The sequence below is a fragment of the Ostrinia nubilalis genome, chromosome 10, assembly GCF_963855985.1.
Source record: "Ostrinia nubilalis chromosome 10, ilOstNubi1.1, whole genome shotgun sequence".
NCBI classification, from domain to species: Eukaryota; Metazoa; Arthropoda; class Insecta; order Lepidoptera; family Crambidae; genus Ostrinia; species Ostrinia nubilalis.
Window position 1 is genome coordinate 11,646,079 of NC_087097.1, and position 25,647 is coordinate 11,671,725.

General features: G+C 36.4%; 1 protein-coding gene across 3 annotated transcripts in view; it reads right to left on the bottom strand.

Annotated features, from left to right (window-relative positions):
• The window catches only part of LOC135075235 (glutathione hydrolase 1 proenzyme-like), a 60,458-nt gene extending 37,350 nt beyond the window's left edge, over positions 1-23,108 (bottom strand). Inside the window, exons 1-2 of one of the 3 annotated variants that reach the window (XM_063969608.1) lie at positions 22,768-23,108; positions 18,217-18,288 (exon numbers count right to left, since the gene is read on the bottom strand). In XM_063969608.1, the coding sequence (XP_063825678.1) occupies positions 18,217-18,281 (65 nt within the window). In that variant the 5' untranslated portion in view covers positions 18,282-18,288; positions 22,768-23,108. Of the gene's footprint in view, positions 1-1,912; positions 2,052-18,216; positions 18,289-22,767 lie in introns of those variants that run through there. The other 2 variants (XM_063969607.1, XM_063969606.1) reach the window with 2 other exon arrangements.
• Positions 23,109-25,647: the final 2,539 nt, after the last annotated feature.

Sequence of the window (25,647 nt, forward strand, 5' to 3'; positions counted from 1 at the left end):
CCCATGATATAGTCAGAGACTAGATCCAGCATGTGCACCACTTTCACTTTTGTCGATTATTTTGCGCTTAAAACGGCCTCTACGTGTTGGATCTGTATCCCCACGCAAGCCTTATAAAGGACCGGGCCACTTTTGACCCGTGAGCTCCAAAGCGTACAAACATAATAATAATAAAATGTTTATTTCAGACATTACATCCATATGTGTTAGTAACATGATAATCTTAATCTAGTGTTAGTAATAAGCTAATGACAAGTAGGTAGATAATTATTTATATAATATGGCTTCCAGTGTGACTCCTGCGCTATAGGTATTCATAGCGAGTGACCGGAGCATGAAGCTGCAGCCAGCGGCGCATCAGCGGGGAGTCCCACCGGTCAGCCAGCGCGCGCAGAATGCTGTTCGAGCTGCCGCGCACCCGCGCCCACAGCGAGGCGCAGCGCTTTCTGATGATAGTGTAGAAACAATCAGTCTGCGCCTCAGCAAACATGGCTGATGCACTACAGTGTCGCGGCAGGCCGAACAACATCCTGAACGCGTTATTGTATTGGACGCGTAGTGCACTATAAGCCCGCTGCGTAAAGCTAGCCCATAGGCCGCACGTGTAGAACGATTGACAATATGCTTTATAAAGCGTCAGCTTGACTGGTTTACTACAACGTGCGAATCTACGAGCCAACATATTACAGCGAACACACAGAGCCCTACGCTCCCTCTCAATATCCACAGAGTCTGACAGGCTGTCAGTGACCCAGTGACCCAGATACTTAAATTGGTGAACTCTTTTTAGTTGTGAGCCTCCGAGAGTAACAGATGGTACATTCCGCTGACTCCCGGCCGCACCAGCTTGAAACAACATAAACTCACTTTTAAGCGAGTTGTATCTAAGCCCATGAGCCACCGCATACTCTTCACACATGTGTAGAAGTCTTCTTAATGCTCCAATCGACGGGCTCAGCAGCACCATATCGTCAGCATAACTAATGTTGTTTACACACACGCCACCTACATGGCATCCTATATATGTGCTGCTGAGCTCCCCGATCAGCCCGTTCATGTATAGGTTGAAGAGCTTGGGCGAGCTCAACCCTCCCTGTCTCACCCCACACTGCAACCCATACATGTCGGACCGCGAGCCAGCCCACTTTACACAATTATTCTGATTATCATACCAATATTTAAATATGGATATGATTTCAGTGGGCACATTAGTTTCACAATGCAGCTTATTCCATAATAAATTGTACGACACCAAATCGAATGCCTTCGATAAGTCCAAAAAACAAGCATAAACCGGGGTTTTTCTAGCTGTATAGTACTGCACAGTCTGCTTGAGACAGAAGATGGCACTCTCTGTGGACAGACCTGGTTTGAAACCAAACTGTGCATCGTGAAGCTCAATGTGCTCACCTAATCTTCTATCAAGCAGACTATCCAGCACTTTAGCTATAACCGTGGCTAAAGATATAGGCCTATAATTGGACAAATCTGAGGCATCCCCAGTTTTATTTTTTTATAATAGGCACTACAACTGTGAACATCAACTCTTCCGGCAAGTAACAGTGACTTATGCAAAGATTAAAGAACATAGACAGAACTCGCGGCAAATGGACTCCCGCATACTTTAGATGCTCGATGCTGAGATCATCGTGACCAGGAGACTTACCTCTGACCATGTTTTTAATTATGGAGGCGACCTCTCGCGCTGAAAACCTGACAGACAAATCCTCGACACGACATCCAGCATCGAACACCCTAGACTCCTGAAGGAGAGGGGACTCCACTTTGAAGTGCTTCCGGAAGGCATTTGCTATAACTTAATTAATGTATTATTTTCTACTCTGAATAAGGATTGTTTCATAAAATCACGATCACTTTGATAAGTAAATATATTAATCTAATGTTATGTAACTTGTTTTGCTTTCTCAGTCCATTTCATACACGTTTTGAATTAGCCACACTATTCGATTCGCCACTGTTTAACTTAGCACTTTTTTCACAGCACACGTCAAAATAGGTTGGATATAGTCTGTGGTTGGCGAGTTGGCGCCAGAATAGTCAGTTTGATACTGACTCTGTGGTGATGCCGGAGTGACGTATATTTCGAATGACCACGGTGTCACGAGGTACGCAAAAAAGGTAGCACACAATTAGAAATCGATGCGGTGGTTCCGTATTTTTTTAAATAGGTATAATATTGTACAGGATTTGCACGTGAATTTTAAGTATTTTTTTTACAATCATATGATCATTTTTTTAGGGCAGCGACTTTGAAATTGTTGTAAAAGTAGTTGTAGAATATTATATTGAATTTTTCAGGACTGTTTGTTTATGTAGAGTCGACGTCATCACTTTTTAAATTCTAAACTAGCAACTAATAAAACTGAAAGATGACACATTGACACAGTAGGTATTTATAAAAAGTTATTTAGAGTTTGTACTAAGTACTTATCGCATAATAATATTGCTCTTCAGATTATTTCAGAACCTAGTCGAAACCGATTGGTTTCAGTTACGGGTAATTCGCTGAATAGAAAGAGGTAGGTGAAAATATTTTAACAAAATTCCTATTTGTGTTACGTAAAAAAGTAGGAACTGTAGGTATATATTAAATAGTATTTTAATCTTATTAGATTACGTTAATATTTGCTGAACCCATAACCTTTAGCATACAAAATTAAAGTTATATCGATATATAGCCTGACCAGGAACATAAAAACCCTGGCATAGAGGCGCGTCAATTGCATTTGATAGTGCAACACTGAGTACAGTCGTACCTGTGTTAAATTAATAGGATAACTTTATGTATCAGGATTAGGGATTGCAAATATTCGATAGATTTCTATTTCGAATATTCGAATATTTTTTCAGTGATATTCGAATATTATTCGAATATTCGAATACTTTCAAAAAAAATAAAAAGTACTTAAATTATCAATGTTTTATTGCTGGTTTTATTGCTTTAGGAACTATATTTTAACTATTTAACAATATAGTTTTTAAAACAGTTATAAAATTCTCATCATCATCATAATTTCAGCCATAGAACGCCCACTGCTGAATATAGGCCTCTCCCAATGACTTCCACAATGACTGCTTGGCAGCGGCCTGTATCCAGCGCCTTCCCGCTACCTATATGAGGTATTCGGTCCACCTTTGTGGGTGGACGTCTCACGCTGCGCTTTTTGGTACGTGGCCTCCACTCCAGAACCTTGCTGCCCCATCGGCCATCATTTCAGCGTATTATGTAATCTGCCCATTGCCATTTCAGCTTGCTAATCCGTCGGGCTATGTCAGCGACTTTAGTTCGTTTACGGATCTCCTCATTTCTGATTCTGTCTCGTAAAGAAACCCTGAGAATAGCCCTCCCCATAGCACGCTGTGCAATTTTGAATTTATTTATAAGACCTGTTGTAAGAGGCCATGTTTCCGAGCCGTGTGCCATCACTGGTAGAGGTAACACACTGATTGAAGAATTTCGTCTTTAGGCACTGAGGTATTTTGGACGAAAAGATGTTGTATAGTTTCCCGAACGCTGCCTAGCCGAGTTGGATTGGACGATGTACCCTTTTCTCGAAATTTAATCTACCTAGCCGAATCGTTTGTCAGAGGAAGACATACTTGTCAACAGTCTCGAGAATCGAGCTCTAACCGAAACATGGACGTTGGACCTAAGCTTCGTTTTGTCCACGTACATCCGAAGGCCTGCCTGTTGAGAGACTCGATTAAGGTCTTCGAGCATTGTGCCGAGGTCTTCAAGCGATTCTGCCATGATCACAATATCGTCAGCAAACCGAAGCTGAGTGATGTATTCGCTATTGAAAGGTAATTATGCCTAATCCTTTCCATTCAAGGAGCTTGAAAGCGTCTGCCAATGCAGCGGTCAACGGTTTCGGAGATATAACATCTCTCTGCCTCACGCCTCGCTGCAGAGGAATCGCTCTCGTGCTCTGCTCCTGTACTCGGCTCGACATGGTAGCGTTTTTGTACATACAGGCATTTCAGCATCTCGATATACCGATAGTAAATACGGCACCGCTGAAGAGACTGCAGCACTGCATAAGTATCGATCGAATCAAAGGCCTTCTCATAGTGCAAGAAAAGAATCACCACGCTTCTATCCCATGCCTCTGATCCTTAGAGTAAGACGGGACGAGTTTCGGTGTTACACCCGCGTTCAGAAGTTCCCAGGTTATTCCGTCATCACCCGGTGCCTTGTTGTTCTTTAGCTGTTTGAGAGCCTTCCTAATCTCGTATAGGCTGATATACAGGATGTCTTTGGTATAGTGTCGCGTTAACCTAGCACTTGCATCTGTTGCTGAGTTATTAACAGGTTTGGAGGTATGTAGCTGTCCATAAATCTTTTCGATCTCACCCAGAACCTCGGCTTTTGTTGACATTACCGTCCGCCGTCTTCAGCATCGTTAGCTGACTTTGCTCAATAAAGTTGTCTCTTTCAGGTAATTTGGAACCTTGGTTTCGCAAGACAACTTATTGTTCACCAATGAAGTCGGAAGCATCAATGACTAGTTCTTTTAATTGGTGATATGTATTTGATGCCTCCGACCACATTTGCAAACACTAAGTTGTCTTCGTTCTATCTTTTCTGTTTATTTTTGTAATATTCGAATATTCGAATACATGTTAATTTACTATTCGAATATTAAATTTGGAATCTAAATTCGAATATTCGAATATTCGAATATTCGATTGCAACCTCTAATCAGGATTCAGGATTATGGGCTAATTTAATATTTTCATAAATTAACAATAAAATATTATATTATAGGTAAACTGGTTTAAATAAATTAAATGAAACCATCAATCGAGCAAGTAGGATTTTATTATTATTCATCAATAATCAAATTCTGAACTTGAATATTCAACTACAATGTCTGCTCATGAACGTTTCAAAGTCGGTACTTCTTTCCCAATTCCATAAAATTCAACACTTACAAAGTGACAAAAAACTTTAGAATAGGTAGTTGAAACAAACCACAGCTAATTTTCATAGTTGACTGTACTATACGATAAACATGTCAGTCAATTTGACAACCTTTGTCGGAAACATTATTCAATGAAAATATTGTCCGAACCCTTAGTATTTCTCTTCGACAAATACTTTAACACATTGTAAACCACTTTTCTTTCACTACTATAAAAAGATTTTAGCAATTTAATTCACAAAATCAATTGCGCACATTTAAAATAAAGTTTGTTTACACTTTGACAACAACAGACTGACATGCAAGGTGACATGTCAATGAAGTTTTCAGTTACTGTTGCCATTAAAAGAAATTAGTACCATTAATTTTCCGCAACATGGCGAGGGTTTTTATGTTCCTGGTCAGGCTATACCTACTTTCTTATAACGCAGATTTTTCGTAGACAGTGAATCGAAACATGATGTTCCGATCTATAACATAAGTATACCTAAGGAGTATTAATGAGAGACATTATGCCCAATTTTTGGTCTAGTAAGTGTCTTTTAACTAGTCTTGAACAAATTTCACACGTAGGTACTTGCCTACCTATTGTTTACATTGATTTTGGCGAAAAGGTGTTTTTGGAATCACACGTTCTTATTAGGAAAGATTAATAGTCATAATAATGTTTCTCATATGATGAAATATCATAGTATGACCACCACATAGTCACTCGGTTGTGTTTTTCCACAACTTTATGGTGTTGATCCTAGGTGCGAATTATTTTTCATTGCCACGATGATTCTACAATTTTATCGATGTTTCTGTTCAGTAGGTTTCCTAGATATTAAAACTAATTAAATACTCCATGTATTTAATTAGTTTTAATATCTAGGAAACTCGAGTTAAAGTACATTAATGGCTTATTCATAAAATTGACGCGATGCTTGTTTTTGAATTAAATATTGAAATGCAAAGATCGATTACTCAGGTGTATTATTTAAAGTTTTATTTTTACCTAAAATAGTAGGTAACTTACATAAACTAATTTGATACCATGCAGAGTCTAACAATATCAATGCAACTTGTAATATAATGCTGAAAAGTGCACTTTAGTTGACAAAATGAATTCGCAGAAGAGTCTCAAATCTATAGATTCATATTTTGTTATCTCTGTGCTACTTAACCCATTTAGACCTACCGTACCCTATGTGGTACGGTATCTTTATGAAAATATTTTGAAGTACCAAACTGTCGTTAATTTTTAAAAATTATTGTGACAGTAAGCTTAAAGTGATTATTTTACATTAAAATATTTAGAAATATGTTTTAACAAGTGGTTTCGGAAATATTTATGAAATTCCACGACAAAAAACAAAAAAAAAAATTACAATGTATTCAAAAAGGTATATTTCTTATTATTAATGGTAAATTATGTTATTTATCAATTTTATTTCAAAAATAGAGTACAATAGATAATCATGACTACAAAAAAAGTATTATTGAGATTATTTTTATGCGGTTTATTGTAGTCTAAAATAGGTGTAAGTATAAGGTACAGTAGGTCTATGCATGAGCAAATCATGCGAGAAAATATAATTTATTTTTTATTATTTTTATTTGTTTTAGGCTATTGATGCTTCACTATATTGCCACAACTTATGAAAAAATTGATAATTTCAGCAAACATAAAGCAATTTAGGTAATTTTCTACTGCAGTCTTGTCAGATGACCGCTAATGATGATCAGACTGACGAAAATTCAGGCGATAAAGATAGTGTCGATGTAAATAATTACCCTCAGAGTTTTCTTTGATGGATTTGCTGAATTTCCATCATCGTGTTGCTAAATGCGATTATGGATAGCACTAAATGTAACAAGTTAGAAGAAGCCAGGTCTTCTTCAGCTATCCTCACTAACTTCGGAGAAGGTAGATAAGAGAACCAAAAGTGGTTAGTATCACAGAAAACGTCTTACAAGATATGCCAAGTATGATACTGGTGATAATGTGATTTTATTTTTATTTTTTATCATACAAAAATAAATAAAAACCTTCTTTGAACAACGAGTATGTTTTGCATGCTTATAGACCTACTGTACCCTATATGGTACGGGCTTCCCACGGCCCCCTATTTATGAATTATTTTTTTAAATATTTTTTTCATGATTTTTATGCTTCCCTTTGTAAGTCTTTGCTGAAAAATCAAATTTTATTTACAAAAATAATTATCGGTCTAAATGGGTTAATAAAAAGAACTACATATAATAATTTTATGTAGCGTCTCTTTGTGGCCAGTACCAATTACAAGTAGTAGTGTTTTTATAACCAGTTTAATTAACGAACCTGCAGATCTCTAAATATTAGGTATCCATAAAACAAGGCATTACAACAATTTTGCATGTGTGACGTGCCAGATATGTGGTTGAACCACCGCGTCACGGAAGGCTGAGGAAATGTGGTCACACGGTCACATGCTCTTCCGCAAATGGGAACAAGGTCTATTTTTGAGGCTGCATGTTCTGGTAGTCACGTGACATTGTAAAGAAATTGGAGTGTTTACTCATATTTAATTAACTTCAATAAATGTTTGACTAGGTGCGTGTGGAATCGTTTTTGACCAAGTCAAACTCTAGGTGCCAGTTGCACGGTTTGGGAACAGTCAGCGTTAAAAGTTCGTGACATCCAAATCAGCCAAAAAGTTTATTCAACACAACTTTATTCCAATTGTAATGTAATAACTTTAAAAAAAAAATAAAACCGACTTCAAATGCGTGAACACAAATAATACCTATTCAACAAAAAAATAATCGTTCAAATTGGTTCATAATCGGCGGAGATATTGCGTATAAAAAAGTTCATCCCCAATTTTCCACCCTTGGGGGTGAAATATTTTTTTCAAATTCGCATGAAACCACCCTTTTGATAATACCTATTCAACAAAAAAATAATCGTTCAAATTGGTTTATAATCGGCGGAGATATTGCGTATAAAAAAGTTCACCCCCAATTTTCCACCCTTGGGGGTTGTTTTTTTATTATTAAATTTAAATGGGACCACCCTTGAGGTTATTACCTATACGCCGAAAAAAGATTTGTTCAAATCGGTTCATAATTGGCGGAGTTATCGCGTAACAAACATAGAAAAAAAAACATACGGGTCGAATTGAGAACCTCCTCCTTTTTTTGAAGTCGGTTGACAAAGACGTGTTGCGAACTTTCTGGCTACTTTGGATTTCTCGAAACACTTGTTAGTTTCGTTCGTTCGTTCGTTCGTTTCAGCCAAATGACGTCCACTGCTGGACAAAGGCCTCCTCCAAGGTTTTCCACAATGCACGGTCCTGCGCTGCCCGCATCCAGGCTCTTCCCGCGACCTTTACGAGATCGTCGGTCCACCTAGTAGGAGGCCTGCCCACGCTACGTCTTCCAGCCCGTGGTCGCCACTCGAGAACTTTTCTGCCCCAACGGCCATCGTCTCTACGAGCTATGTGCCCCGCCCACTGCCACTTGGTTTTAGCAATTCTGCGAGCTATGTCGGTCACTTTGGTTCTCCTGCGGATCTCCTCATTTCTGATTCGATCACGCAGGGAAACTCCAAGCATGGCCCGCTCCATCGCCCTTTGGGTGACCTTGAGCCTTCTCATGAGGCCCATAGTAAGCGACCACGTTTCAGATCCATAAATCAACACTGGCAGCACACACTGCTCGAAGACTTTTGTTATGAGACACTGCGGTATTTCGGACGTGAGTATATTGCGTAGCTTCCCGAACGCTGCCCAGCCGAGTTGGATTCGACGATTGACCTCTTTCTCGAAGTTGGCCCTACCTAACTGGACTGTTTGTCTCAGGTATACATAATTGTCAACAACTTCGAGTGTAGAGTCTCCAACCTTCAAAGGAGTGGGTGCGACACGGACATTAGACATGATTTTTGTCTTGTCCATGTTCATTTTGAGACCCACTTGTTGAGAGGCTCTACTGAGGCCATCGAGCATTGTGCCTAGATCTTCCAAGGTTTCAGCCATGACTACGATATCGTCCGCGAATCGAAGGTGGGTGATGTACTCACCGTTGATATTTATGCCAAATCCGCTCCAGTCCAAGAGCTTGAAGACATCTTCCAGGGCGGTGGTAAACAGTTTTGGAGATATGACGTCTCCCTGTCTTACCCCTCGCTGCAACTGGATAGGTTTCGAGTCCCGATCCTGGAGGCGGACTGACATTGTGGCGTTTTTGTATAAAATGTTTTTGTTAAACTTGTTCGTTTAATTTAATGAAATACGTATGGACCGGTAAGGATCTTTAAAAGTATAATATATTTGAGACTTTCTTAAATCTCTTTTAAAAGGACATTGTCAGAAACCGCCTAAAAAACCGCCCAAAAACATTAACCCATCATAATTATTTTCTATTTTTTTTAATACATTAAGCACCCTTTCATTCTAATGGACACTTAAGCATTGAAAAATTAAATAAATAAGTCTTTTAACGTTTATTCTATAATACTATTACAACTTCCGGACGTTTTGGTGCGTGGCATGGTCTAAAACCTATCAAGTTCCATAATTTTTGCCGATAAAATCTGTACGAGGCATTACCGTACTTTATTGCTGGGAGTCCATGTATAGTGATGTTCCTGCGGCCATCATAGACAATAAAATATCGATTTTGAAAATAAAATAAATCGATTAAACTGCTTTGAAGACTAGATTTGCGTTAAAAGCTAAAAAGATATTGACAGTTTGACACTATTACAAGAAGATATCTAAAGTGTCCAACTGGTCGAAGGTCGTAAATAAAATAAAAATAATTAGGACCATAAACTGATATTCATGGTATCATAACTGTAAAAGTGTCAGAATCCCATGTTGAATCCAATGCCAGTTGAAGTGTGAGAAACATATATATTTTTTTTTTGTGACAGGAGGCAAATGAGCAGACGGATCACCTGATATCAACCTAGTATAGTTGCCAGTCTCTCATAATCTATGCCAATGAGGGTTTTCGCGATTGAAAAATCCGCGAGATGGCAATACGTAGACGTGAGGTCCAAATGCTGCATGATTGGTTATTTTTGACATGACATTGACAGATATCCACCAATCATGCAGCATTTGGACCTCGCGTCTACGTATTGCCATCTCGCGGATTTTTCAATCGCGAAAACCCTCATTCATAGCACATGTATAATAATAGACCAAATGAACTTTTATAGATTGTGAAAGAGAAGATAAAGATTTTATTATTTTATTAAAATCTTGCCACGAGGTAGTTTTTCAGTAGAAACCAGGATTGGATAATCGCTACAGGCAAGTATCAGAACATTTTATAAATATTTTTAATCGATTATATCCATGTGAATCGTTTTAATAAATTGTCATTTTACTTTTTCAATTAAAACTTTTTCAATCCCTAGTCTTGTCAAACTGTCATAATGTCAACAAATTATAAATGTCACGTCAGTTGACTCAATTTCAGTCTTCTGTGCGTTTATATTTTTATTTCAATGAAATAGTGCTAAAGGGTTAGTACTAAAACTGAAAGCCTTTTTTCAGAAAGAAAACCAATGTGGTGCCCTTATTATTCATGCTGTTTGAAAGTTACAAGTCAGTGATACAGAGTTGCCGACATTATAACTCCGTAGTGATACCATACCAAAGAAGAAGTTTTCCTAAACACTTGTGTTGTTTTTATATGTGATCGAATAAAAAGGATTAATTCTACTGCTCAAATGGAATAACTTATCCCAAGAGACCGAATATAAAAAAAACCTCTCCATAGAAATTATCACCATCACGAGGATGTGAATTTTTTTGAGAATTTGATATTGGTCCTGTAAGAAAAGTAGTTGTATTTCAGTAGTAGAATCAACCCTTCTTGTTTCATCAGCAAGAGTAACTATAAAAACGCCCTGTAGGTAGGTATTATTAAGCTGAAGAGTTTGTTTAGTGTCAAAGACTGTCACACAGTGTAACTTAAATTGGCATATTATGATAATGAACATAAAAACTTAAATAAATATTTATGTTAATATTTTTTCTATTTATTTATTTTCCCAAAGCTTCACAGTGACAGCTGAAACAGCAATACTGTTAACAAAACAGTAAAACTAAACTTGGAACAAACTGTTACAAATATGAGGGGTTTAATATTTTACAAATTAAAATAAAACCGCATGTTGCTTTACTTTCTAGTATAGGTAATAAATGTAATTAATGGCTAGATTATTAATGTTACTTTGTTACCCTCAATAGTGAGGAAATCTTATAAAATGGTAACCCTGATTTTTATTGTCATTCAAGTGCTCTTTCTTCGCATAGGCTTCTGTGATTTGGCCAAGGGCCACACACATTGCGATAACATTATGCGACATTGATTTGACAGCAGCGGAGTGAAGTCTTGCGACTATGCAAAATGATACCCTGTAATCGTAGCGCATACAGACATAGACGGGGCGGGGCACATAGCTCGTAGAGCTGATGGCCGCTGGGGCAGGAAAGTTCTTGAGTGGCGACCACGAGCCGAAAGACGTAGCGTGGGCAGGCCTCCCACTAGGTGGACCGACGATCTGGTGAAGGTCGCGGGAGGTGCCTGTATGCGAGCGGTGCAGGATCGGTCTTCGTGGAAATCCTTGGGGGAGGCCTTTGTCCAGCAGTGGACGTCTTTTCGGCTGAAACGAACGAACGAACTATACGTATTACCACTATTTACCAGACATTACTATTTATTGCATACTCGCCGGATTACACGTAGGAGCACGCGCGTAACAGCTTCGGCCTTGCATTATTATAAGATCTTGTTCCGCCTTTTTACGAACTTCCTCCGTGAGGATATTCCCGCCGAATTCTATGATGAACCTATCAAAAGTCATATTCTGCAATGTCAACCCACCACAAGGTGGACCGACGACCTGATAAAGGTAGCGGGAAGGCGCTGGATGCAGGCCGCTACCAACCGTGCGATGTGGAAGTCATTGGGGGAGGCCTATGTTCAGTAGTGGACGTCCTGTGGCTGAAATGATGATGATGATGAAGAAATGAATGAAAATGACAAATCTTCGAACGTGTATAATACCGTGCCAAAGTAATCATATAATTTTGGCACCTTAATAACTATTGCCGTTTTTGTTGTAAAGATCATGCAGCGCTACTTGCGGATATTATTGGAAAGAAAACTATGTGGGCTCTAGATCTGAAGCCGCTTTAACGAACACGAAGTGCTCATACAATGCGGCGTATTTTCTTCCAGTCTTTAGTCAGGACTTTAGTCGAATTAAAACCCCGGTTGAACGTGATATAGCCGCACTAGAATACGATGCTTTTTTGCATAATCGCAAGACTTCGTTCCGGTGTCGACCGAATGTTATCATGATGTATGTGGCCCAGGGGTTACCGTAGCCGCTAAGGTTTGAAACTTCTTGCTTAAAATATTGTAGTCTTTGGCATAGACTACGATGGTAGTCATGGAGATAGGAGTTTGTTATCTCGTGTCAGATGTAAATGGTGAAAAGAAAACTCATGATTCGTGGTATTTTTATGTAATATGTAGGTATTTTATAAAAGTGGAACCCCGAGTGATCTCCAAAACCCATTCTATTATTATATACGATTCGGCTTCGATATCTATAATACAATAGGAGTTTATTTCATGTGTCAGATGACAAGGGTGGAAACAACCTACGATTCATGTTGTTTATTTACGTGCAATATGTGGGCATATTGTAAAAGTGGAATGCCGAGTTGTATTTCTAAAACTTGTTCTATTATTTTATACTATTTGGCTGCGACTCGGCGTGACGACAATACAAAACATTTTTCGCGAATCGGTGTTCATACATTCACACAATACATTAGACGCCATGTTGTCATAAACGACATATTATAAAATCGCTGTGATTTAATATTCTTAATCATTAATTTTATGGCAAGTGTCCATCAGGAATCATTGTTCTTACACACAGAATCGTATTATTTCGCTTTCGGGTAGTAATATGTCAAAATTGTTGGTTCTTTAGGCGAACAATGTATGGAGAACGAACATTGTCCTTTGCAAGTGAGTTAACACTGAGGACACACAGAATGATCTTCCGGAAATAGGAACAAGGCTGTATTTTTAAAGGTCCGGTATTTTTGGTAATACCGGTATTCATACCGGATGGCATTGAAAAGAAATTCATGTGTCAAATTGTTTTTATTATTTTATTATGTAAGTAGTAAATATTTATTTTATCATTGCTGACACTAAACTATTAAAATACCTATGCTAGGTGTTATTATAACCCAACAATTATTTACTCATTTTTATCTATTCATTAGAAGTTAATACATTGTTTAGATTTTTTGTTAATTTAATGAAGATTACCATCATCATCATTATGAATGTGTTAATCCAAGTAGGTACAACCACAACATATCAGTTTGTATGTATCTACGTACCTACTTACATTTTAAAAATAATTTGAAATAATCGAACTACCTAAGGTGGGAATCGAACCCACGACCTTTTGCTTGCCGGGCGACTGCTCTTCCCTTTCTTCGATTCCCACTTTAAAACTAATTAATTTAGTTTAAAACTAGCTTCACCCGCGACATTCAGTTTGTCATAGATCATTATAAATTATAGCCTCCTATATGTTATTCTGGTGTTTTAACAATAGGCACTGTAAAGTTTCACCACAGTGTTTTTTGCATGAAAGAGTACGAGTAACAATCCATCCCTTACACACTTTCATATTTATTAATAAGATGGGATAGGACAGCATCTATTACACCTGAATAAGGTGCAGAACCTACCTGTCTGTACTTACAGGTAGCAGGTACTCACTGACTTTGCGGAAGGCCTAATCAAATTTTGCAACTACCTACAAGTCGGCAGTAATTGCTAATAGTTGCAATATTACTGTAATCATGATGATAAGGCAAAACAATGACTCGACATCCTTGTCTTTAATTGAATCATTCTAATTATATTTATAGTTATTAAAAATGAATTACAATCAAAATCACATTTCAGTCGATAGGACTTTTTTCAGTACCCAGGAAGTGTTTTTTACAAACTTAATTTAATTTTAATTACATAATAGGAGAAAAAGTGTAGTAGCGTAAGTAATACCTACGTCATGATCTTCAACTCTGATTTGAAGTACCTATTGTTTGATGATTCATGAGAGATCATGAAAATCTACATTATCATCATATCTAGTAGATGTCGCTTCCAAGGATCTTAAGTGATGGATAATGGAATTTAAGCTTTAAAAAAGATATTACAAGGATTTAAGTTTTTTATTTTTAGTATTCCCCTCTTCCTTCAAAAACAAGAAATACAGCACCTTGACCTTTTAATTTAGCGAGAGGTGGGTCAAGCCCTAGATTTTAAGTATTTCCATCGAAAAAATTGTCCATAGAATACGCCTTTAAAGTTTGATCACTTCCCCGGACCGACTGTATATTTCATTGTCTCAGTTTTGTCAACAGAAACCCAATAAGGATCAAATGCTTCTAATTATTATTACTTAGTTGGTTGATGACTGGCAACAATGATTCCATTTATTAATATTATGAATCTTTAAAAGAAATTAATCAAAATAGGCATTTAATAAAAAATCTGATAGGCTATATAAAACCCTCACAGGATCCGCGCTTCGTTACACCAACAGACAATAAACAGTGGTGCTGATATGAATGGACATCATAATTATTAAATGAATGCTTAGTTCATAATTCAAAAGCATTGATAGCTATGAAAGAGTGTTTTGATAAATCCGAAAAGCCGTACGTTTGTTGCATAATTAGTTTACGAGTGCATGACTCAGTATTGCATTCTCGTACCATCGTATACCTATTAGATAGTTAACCCATTAACGCCCAAATGAAAACTACGGTCAATTTCACATAGCCAATGTTTATTTTCTTTATAAAAATACTTCAGAAATAATACTAAACAGAAAGAAAACCAAAAACAAAATCAGAAGTTAGGTTTTCAGGGGTGTACTAAGTTTTGTACAATGGGCGCTTATGAGTCATATTGAGCAAAGTCTTCTCCATCTTAGCACAGTGTTTTCAGGCACTTGCCATAGGCTGTTTTGACTCTATTGAAACACACAGTAATTTTAAGCGGTCAAATCGGCTTGTTTGCTGGTTTATTTTGATTATAACCATTATTTCATATTTCTTCTCCATCAACTAGAGCAAGATTACCTACTATTATTTATCTTTTATAGGTCAAATATGTGCGCTACTATAATATTTGCGGAATGCTAGCTGATCTAAGCGACTATATGAGTTTACTATGCAGTGCAGTCTGCATGCATTTGAAATTGTCATGTCCGCCATATAAGCGAACAAGACCCATCCACCGCTTTTTTCCTTTTACCTCAGTTTGGTAAAGTTCTATAGACTATCCATCTGATCTAACCCACTAATCTTTTTATTATACTGGAGCTGGACACCCAGTGGTGCCTAACTCTACTTTTTTTTATCAAGAGACCCCATATAATGACCTTTCCCAACGGTTCTAAAGCATCAAAATTTGTTCCAATAGTACCCACATTATTATCTTTCAATCAATACTAATAAAATTATGTTTGCTTTGTCGAATCTGTCACTAGGCTTTTTGTGAAAATCTTTATAAGTAATCAAAGGATACCGTTTGGTTCTGCTGTCACGTATGGTTCCAAAAACTATGTAACTAAGTCTCTTTAGGTCGACAAACAGGTCGTAATTGGAAAAACAAAATGTTTCTTTTTGTTGTCTGTAACCCTATACATTAAGAGCCATGTTATTGGAAAAAGAAAACAATGATTACATACAAGAACTATGAAGAAATAAGTAAACACTCTAATAATAATGACGTCATTATTTTACTATTTTACGTAACATGTCAAGCGCCCATTGTACTAAAGTTAGTACAGCATCACTTTGGGAGTTATAGCATAAAAAACTTTCCATGAAATGAACATTTTTATGTATTTTTTATTAGGATATGTTGTTAGCTAATACACTAACAACTTATTCGGTATTTTGTGTAACTTAAACCTTGTATAAAAAATTGTCAACTATCCACTAGGAGATACGAAAAAATCACTGAAACGTAATCGTAAAATACCCCCTTAAGATTTTATAATTATGTTCTGTTTCATCTTAGGATGTAATGCATAGACCTTCGTTTACCGATTGGAATTATTTCCAGAGTTAAAATACCCTCTAAATCAGATTTATCGTAACTTAAAGTTGTGTACAAATTATTGTACGGCGGGCGTTAATGGGTTAAAGGCAGAACTTTTGCTTGTGTGTAACTCCTAACCATCCAACAACACCAAGACATAAGTAAGGTCAGTGTCATAAAGTGATTGCAAATAAAATGATATCGACGTATGTAGGTATTATTATGAGCTATAAAACGATGTCTGTACCTGAAAAAATAATACTAGTAAGATTGCAAATGGCAATACTCGTATTTTGATTGTATTATTGACCATCGATATCAATTCAGAGAAACTTAACTTATGTGAAGGGTTTAGTTAGCTCTACATGTCTACAGTGTGTCCGGGCATGTAGTGATCAAACTTTAAGGGCGTAATCTATGGACAATTTTATCGGTGAAAATACTTTAAATTTGGGGCTTGACCCATTTCTCGCATATTTACAAGGATTTAAGTTTTTAATTTTAAGTTTTCACCTCTTCCTTCAAAAACAAGTGATAGCGTGGGTAGTTTAACATTAATAAGCAAAAATTTTATATCATGCGATAGCCAATAAAATTATCTATTAGTAGAAGTAGAAAACAGATGAAGTTTCATACATTTTAAGGGTGTAAGAATGGATTTAATTTGAAATAAACATGATTTTTTTCACATCTTTTTCAGTTATTTCCCAACACAAGAAAAACCAGGTCGTTAAGGTATGTTTTATTTGCATTGTATTATTAGTATTTGAGCCATTCTACAAAACGAATGTAAATTTATTAGTCTACGTCTATTAGTTTCGACGTAATTGTTGAACAGAGATACCCATTCCCAGCGGTTTCCATAGTAATCGGAATAGGTTGTGTGATTCTTTCAGGCAGTGCATTTTCGCATGTCGCGTGCGCTATGGAAACCGCTGGGAAGGGGTATCTTTGTTCAACAATTACGTCGAAACTAATAGACGTAGACTAATAAATTTACATTCGTTTTGTAGAATAGCTCAAATACTAATAATACAATGCAAATAAAACATACCTTTACGACCTGGTTTTTCTTGTGTTGGGAAATAACTGAAAAATATGTGAAAAAAATCATGTTTATTTCTAATTAAATCCATTCTTACACCCTTAAAATGTATGAAACTTCATCTGTTTTCTACTTCTACTAATAGATAATTTTATTGGCTATCGCATGATATAAAATGTTTGCTTATTAATGTTAAACTACCCACGCTATCACTTGTTTTTGAAGGAAGAGGTGAAAACTTAAAATTAAAAACTTAAATCCTTGTAAATATGCGAGAAATGGGTCAAGCCCCAAATTTAAAGTATTTTCACCGATAAAATTGTCCATAGATTACGCCCTTAAAGTTTGATCACTACATGCCCGGACACACTGTATATGAAAGTCATCAGTTTGCGTTAGTAACGACATCTATATCGAACGACGCAGACTAACTGTTCAGATGTGAACCTATGAAAAACAAGTTTTCCTCGCAATACTGGTAGGTATTTGAAGATGGCGCTACGATTCAGTAAATAAGTTAGGATGGTATTTATGATAAGTTATTCGGTGCTTGAAAGATGCAAGTTGGCTGAGGTCCAAAACTCAGTTAACTAAAAATCTATTTCTAGATAAGTATACTGACCTCTCGCTAGACATATACGAGTAGTACTGTTATACGTTTCAGTATGTGTAGCTCATGAACCAGCTCGGACTCTAAAACAAATCTTAAAGAACACGCATTTTACGGGAATTGTCCCTCTGTTCTGTAAACTCTCATAATTTCTTTAGGTGTTAGTACCAACGATTTAGATCAAAACATTCGTAGAAAGTCACGTAGTATGTAATGAAACCAGTTTCATTACATACATTGCTACTGGTAGCAAATGACAAAATGTTTTACTTCAAGACAATGTCTATTTGATTTCACCTATTCAGTGAATGAATTGTCATTGTGCGACCGTGTTTTTAGATTTTCAGGATAGTAAAGACACTAGGAAATAATTTAGTAATTGACTTATCACTAATCTACACAATTTTGTTACAAAATCGCATCTATTACAATAACAGTAAAGTAATTTAGTTTCATATGCCGTAGCCTTTACTTACTTTTTGCAACATTTTCTCGCTGTAGCATCCCTTGCGTCGGTGACAGTCATGCTTTGGATGGTCATCTTTTGTCTGAAAATAATAAAATATTATAATCTTATATATTCAAGAAAGTAAAAACTAAGTGCCTACCTATACTTTAAAAATCTTCCACTCTGATAGCTGATAGAGCCGGACTAGAAAATCTTTGGTGAATTGAAAAACAAAAGAAAATTATCTGGAAATTATTTTAATAGGTTTTTTTACTGTCACTTGTGGTTTTAAAACCAGCCAGCTACACTTATGACCAAAATACGAAAAATGGAATGATGTTTTGTGAGTGTGCTTTGTGTGTAAATCCTGAAATGCTTATTTTTTTCAAAGAATGCTGAAAGAGGGTTTTAAATGAAAACTGGCCAAGTCTGTTCTTCACTGTTCTTAATTTTCGGGCAGGGAGTTTCGTATATTTTTATTACATCATACTAATATTAGGTATTTCGAGTTGTCAGTTACTGTTAATAATATGAAACCAGTATGCAAATCTGTTTAATTCCGTTGGATAGTGGGGACCGCGTGCAATCAGCATCAGTTGCTACGTGCTACGCCGCTCCTCACCTTGTTCTACATTACGGTTAAATAAAAAGTTAGTTGATGGTCTAATCCAAATTAAATGTTATTTGTACAGGTACCTATTTAAGATGAATAAAATTAGACATGATACGCGAAACTAATTCAAATCGTGCATCAGATTAAATCTTATTTGAATAATAAAATCATCAATTCGGAAAAGGACACATTTTGAGTTACATTTAATTTTAAGGGTGTATGTTTCTTTAATAACCCTCCTCCTGGCGCAGTCGGGTAATAAAGCTAAATAAATAAACACATCACTATTATCAAATTACTTTTTAACTAACAATACTGTAACTAACTAACTGTAGCCGCTAATTACGTTTTCGCACTGAAACCAGTATGATGAATTTTCATATGGCCTGTGAAAATTGAAAAGGCACATCATTATTGCATTTTTCCTATGCAAGGAATGTGAAAAATTGTTTACGCTTTTAAAAAATGGTACTATGTGTGACGCGATAAGTATTTAGTGAAAATCGTGCAGAAAACTATAGTTACAGATTAACAACAATTTATTGAAAAATAGAAAAGAAGAAAATACACAATAGAGACGGCACAATTAAGGCCGCCTTATCGTTGTGAAGCGACCTCTTCCAGACAACCTAAAGGACATTTGGATGACATGAAGGTTAACTTAAAAACAGTTTAGTCATGTGGGTCAATACTAATGCGTTTAAACGTTCGTGGCACCTCAAGACGCAAATTGAGACTGAGTCGTCGTCAAAGGAAATGGTCAATTCTGACCATTACGTACTCACATTTCTAACTAATCTATGAAGAAAAAACTTTTATTATTTTTCTTTGAGAGTTAACATTAGGTACCTACTTTCATCTTGATCCAGGCTATAAAAAAATAAAAAAACTTTTACGGGGCCTGACTGATCTTAATAATAATGCTCATGGGTATTTTAATGCTGATCTACTGGTTAAATAGTGTGTACTTTTCCTGCGGCTTCACCCGCGTAAAATTTATTTTGTCACAGATCGTCATAAATTATAGCCTATATGTTATTCTGGGTTATAAAAAATAATACTGTAAAGTTTCATCAAAATCCGTTCAGTAGTTTTTGCGTGAAAGAGTAACAAATATCCATCCAGACATCTAAACTTTCGCATTTATAATATTAGTAGAATAATGTTGGTAGTTTACTAAAATTACTAACATTACAGCTATATTTAAGTTGGCTAACTTTATAAAACTTTTCCATGACTTCAAATTGGTTTATGGCTTAGGTATCTGAGGGTATCTATCTACACCACACTTCGGCAATAAAGGAATGTTTGTGTCAATGTAACTTCTCAACTTTCAAAGTAACTTTAACTTTGTTGTTCTTGGTACTTTGGTATTCCTCCATTGTTGACGCTACGGCGTTATTATTGTGTCATCTAGGCAAATCTATCATTTTATTAAATTGAAAATTTTTGCTACCACAAACAATGAAATGTAGATAAGTAGGTATTATAGAGTTAACTGCACATTAACAATTTTTACGCTATAATTTTAAAGAAAAACACACACATTGTATCGCTTGAGCACAAAAAGTTTTGGATCATGTTAGTAAACAAAATAATCTATAGAACTAATAGATTCTAAATAAAATACGTATTTTGGAGGGTTACATTGGCATATTCCACTGGCATATTATCTTAAAGCCTTGTATAAGACTGAAAAACGGCGTTAGGTACATTTTAGGGCCTCTTCTTGACCAGGGAAACCCTATACTGGCCCCATGTGCTAACAAGGAAAACATAGATTTCTGTATCAATATTAGCTGTTTTAACATGAATGTGTTATAAGTAAATAATTTTTATGTGATAAAATATATTTGTAGGTACGAGTACCTAGCATGATAGAGGATTATTTTGAGAGGCTTTTAAATAACTGGTTTTTCAACAAATGCGTCATAATTTTAACTAATATAAGTACCACATAACCTTTTAGTATGCATGAAAGGTCAAGTTTTTCCACATTCGTTAAAGTTAAAATCTTTGCTTTGTAGGTATCTCTATTTACTTATAATGAGACTAATCACTTTAGTAGGTACTTTAGTAACAAGATGCTTGAAATTAAATGTGGAAATTAGTTAAATTGGTAAGTAGAAAGGTCCTAACTAACCTAAGAGGATTACGAGAAGAGAACCTGATATTAATGTAGTGTCAATCATAAAAAAATTTAAAACCTCGTAATAGTAGAAAAATTGACATAATGATAATATTATGTTCTAAAGGCAAATATTTTTATCGTAATGTTGTTTCGGTTGTATGTACTATAGTATGTGTTTACTTACAAAAAGGAAATACACATGATATCACATTTATCGGTATTTCCTTAGACGTTTTTCTTGAAGGAAGTATTAATACCGGCAATCAGTGCGACATATTTGAAATATCAAGATTCCCGGCATCATTATACCTAGTTAACTAGAATAATGTTATAGAAACAGGGAAATTGATTTATTATAAAGTTACATCAATGTTATTTAATTTTTAGAGTTAAGAGTTGCATCTCAAACCAATTTGAAAATTATAAATAGGTAACTTGAAAAAATCGAACTGCTGGAATTTACTTCAATGATCAACAACTGTGGGCCGTTTAAAAAATGTATGAAAAATTACGTTTCCCGCTAGGGGCGCTGTAAAATCCGTCATTTTAATGTCATTTTCATTAAATCATGTAAACTCGCATTAGGCCCTCTGAATAAAAAGAAAAGAAGTACAGACTTAACTGCAATACCTACCCTATCACTTCACCATGGGTTCAAAAATTTTTGTATGGAAGCTGGACATTGCCACAAAGGTTTTATCCCCTTTAATACGAGTACATACAATTCTGGTTTAAAATAAATATCACTAAAACAATTATTTTGGCACAAAACGGCGTGCGCGCCATTTTTGACATTTCGTATAGAATATGACAGCCATGAAGCGAAGCTCTTTGGCCAGGAACCACAGATTAAAAACTAAACGTTTGGATTTTCCGAGTTAACATAGTAAACGTATTCACGACGTTAACATTGTAGAAGCTATTGAATATTTATCGTGACCCATATACCAGGGGATCAGATAAAATTCAAGAAGCGACACTTGTAATCTTACCTAATTTATTAAATTAGGTAAGATTACAAGTGTCGCTTCGTATACTTAATCATTCATATTTTGAAAAAATACCTATTGTTTTTTTATTTAGTTAAGTAGGGGTTTTCTTCTAAGTTAACTTTTCTTTATTTTCTTGATAAAAATAAGTATACCGCGAATTCATTAAATAAGATCAAGATTATCTTTCTACTGATCAAAAGATGTCATTCATATGACATTACGATGCTACTGATGTGGAAAAATATCCCAACTATTTAAATAATATTCATCCACACACCAATTTGGATATGCATAGCATACCTACCTATGAGACGCGGTTATTGCTTAAATAAATAAATGTATACAAAAATGTTGCTTTTCCTCGCTCAATTATTACTAAATCATAGTGTTTTTCTTGGGTGGTTATTATGGAGAAAAAGTCTTGACGATTCGTTCAAACACCGGCATTAACATCGCCGTGTGGCAATTAGTTCACGTCACACAATTTTATTATTGTTTGCAACAACATACTAAAATGCATTTCACGAATTTTCGGATTGTCATTGCACATTCGAGAAGCCTAGTTTTTCTCCATACATTTGCCTTTTACCACCTAAATTGTAAGTATGGTTTGTTTATTTAGCTAGGATCCATGAAACCTATAGTCACTGGTAAATTCCTACTTCAGAACATTACTATTTGATTTTCCTTGATGACTCACTGAGAAATCTCAAGATTAAAGTTTACTTATGCAATTACATACACTACTAATATAGCAAACGAAAATATCCTCTATACCTATGCATCTCTTAAACATATTGCATCATTTAGATTTTTCAAGTGAATGCAATCGATTATACTCACAACTTCGATCACACACGGCTGCTTATCAGAAAACACTGCAATTTATTTACGACATGCAACTTTCACTGAGAGTAACCTTGACATACAACACTGATTTTAGCACTGTTTCTTAAGAAAAAGCTATGAAAATGCACGCGGATGTTCTAAAAGAATGCCTTATTGGTTAATTTGAGAGTAGATTTGTGATTTTTGATTGATTAAAGATTAAAATTGCAATGATCAAGCGGCCGGCGCGCGCGCCGCGAGATGCGATGAGTCGGAACGACGCACGAGTTACGACTACCAAGTTAGTTGGCAAACTTTTTTACTACATCCTTTTAGGGATCAGCAGGAGTAACGGGATAGCAACTGGTTCCAAACGAGCCCAACTTCTGATTAATCTATTTTGATGGTTCATCAACTCAACTCTGTTAGATTAAACTTCATGTTCTAATAAACACTAATTCGAAGCCATTTGAAGTTTAATAGTAATTTTGGACGTACACTTGCGAGCACGGAAATCGGATTTGATCAGTGCCAATATTATTAGAATTAACTGAATATTTAATGAAAATGAAAAAATACTCGAGTGATGTCTTTAACTTGGGCCCAAAGTCCTAGTCACTTCAAACTTTGTTGCATTAAAACAATTCCAAACAAGGCACATAAAATAACCTCATATTAGTAAACAAGGAAAAATGAAAATTTTAATCTCATTTTTCTGCAGATAAGGAGTACTTATCCAAATATGGAGCGTAAAATTATGTCGTATCGCTTCAAAGGATTAAAATGTAACTAAACAAATATTTCTAATGCTAATAAGTACTTAATTTAAATTAACATGCATGTATCACACTATCTCGTTATCTTCAATACCTTACACAATCTTCATCTTAGTTTCCTCATTAGTCACTAGTTGTACTATGAAATTGAAAAGATTACTTGTTGCAGGGACAAATCCATTATTGATTCCTAAGAAGCATAACTAACCTACTCATTACTAACACATTAAGTATTACTAAATTGTAAATGCAAAAGAAACTTTTTGTTTCCTTGTTGTGTTTTGTAATAAGTTTGTATGGTGAATTAATTTCACAGAATATTATGGTTTTTGTTTAGAAATTATTATAAGATTCTTAGTCTCCACTCAGGAGTACGACCATCTCTAATTTACCAGCGAATGGAGGATTTGGCCTACACTCCCCACGCTGCTGGCTCATCATCATCTTGACTTATGGTCCTATGACCCCTAGATGGGGCAGAGGGCGTCCACAACAGTCCTCCATCTCGTTCGGTCTTGAGCTTCTCGCTTGATCTCGCTCCAGGTTTTGCCGATCTTCCTCGCCTCGTCCGCTACAGTGCGCCGCCAAGTTTGCCTGGGTTGACCACGTTTGCGTTTTCCTTGGGGATTCCAATCCAGAGCCTGCTTAGGGATGTGATCGGGGTCCCTTCGGAGAGTGTGGCCGATCCAGTTCCACTTGCGGCGCTTGATCTGCTGGTCGATCGGAATTTCGTGGCAGCGTTCCAATAGCTCGACGTTGGAGATTTTCTCGGGCCAGTATATGCCGAGAATTCGGCGAAGGCAGTGGTTGATGAAGACCTGCAGCTGGTGCGAGATAACCTTGGTGACCTTCCACGTTTCACACCCATAGAGCAGAACGGATTTAACGTTGGACCCGAATATTTTGATCTTGACCCTTCGGGTCAATTTCCGTGACTGCCATATGGGGCGAAGTTGTGCGAAGGTAGCTCTGGCCTTGGCAATGCGCGAAGTGATATCCTCTTCAGTACCTCCAGTTTCTGACACGACGCTCCCGAGGTAGGTGAAATTGTGGACTCGTGCCACATCCTCTGCACCAATCCGTAATGGCGTGCAATTTCTCACACCAGATCGCATCTCATCTCACCATCATCATCTCAGCCATAATACGTCCCCACTGCTGTACATAGGCCTCACCCATTGCTTTCCATGTTGCCCGGTTGGTAGTGGCCTGCATCCAGCGCCTTCTTGGTACTTTTACGATGTCGTCGGACCACCTTGTGGGTGGACGTCCCACGCTGCGTTTTCCGATAAACGGCCTCCACTCCAGAACCTTGCCGTCAGTTCTGCGTACTATGTGCCCTGTCCATTGCCACTTGAGCTTGCTAATCCGTCGCTAAGATTAAGGATGACAAAACTTTCTATGGCAAACCGAATCGTCGAAGCCACGGGCAGAAACTAGTATTTTATTTAATGTTCACGTTGACAGGCACTATTAGCTCAATAAAGCATATGTATTTAACTCTATGGAAGTAACATGGACCTATTTACAATAACGATGGCAAGTTTATGATTTAGGATTCCGTAAACTAATACAGATAGATTATGGCATAAGAATAACACAGGCAACTAGCTTTTCCTGTGTAATATGGTCCTTTAATATTTATAATAAGCTTACAATTAAATGCTAAGTATGTTAATCAATTAATTAATTAATAGTATAGGTAAATGTTATTCGACTTTTCAAAGAAAATTTCATGTTCAAATGCTAGCAAGTCTGGCTCAGGCAGTCTGTTTTTATCAGAGGGAAACAATACACAGGAGGAAAAACAAATATAAAAAGTTTCAATTTAATTATATTAAAACCACTGGTCAGTTAGCTGGTTCACGCTTGGCTAAACCCGTTTGATTCACCACATCTATTGTTCGGGGTTATTGTGAGAAGCCGGCGGCATTGTTATCAATTCGAGGAAATTCTGCAACTACTGCATGAATTGGACATCAAAAGATTACTTTTTCAATTAACTGCTGCTAGACACTGCGCCAGACAAAACAAACAGAAACAGTTCTTAAACAACAACAACAACAACGTCATGGCTACTTATCACCTAGCCATAGCCTAGCCATAATCTAGCCATAGC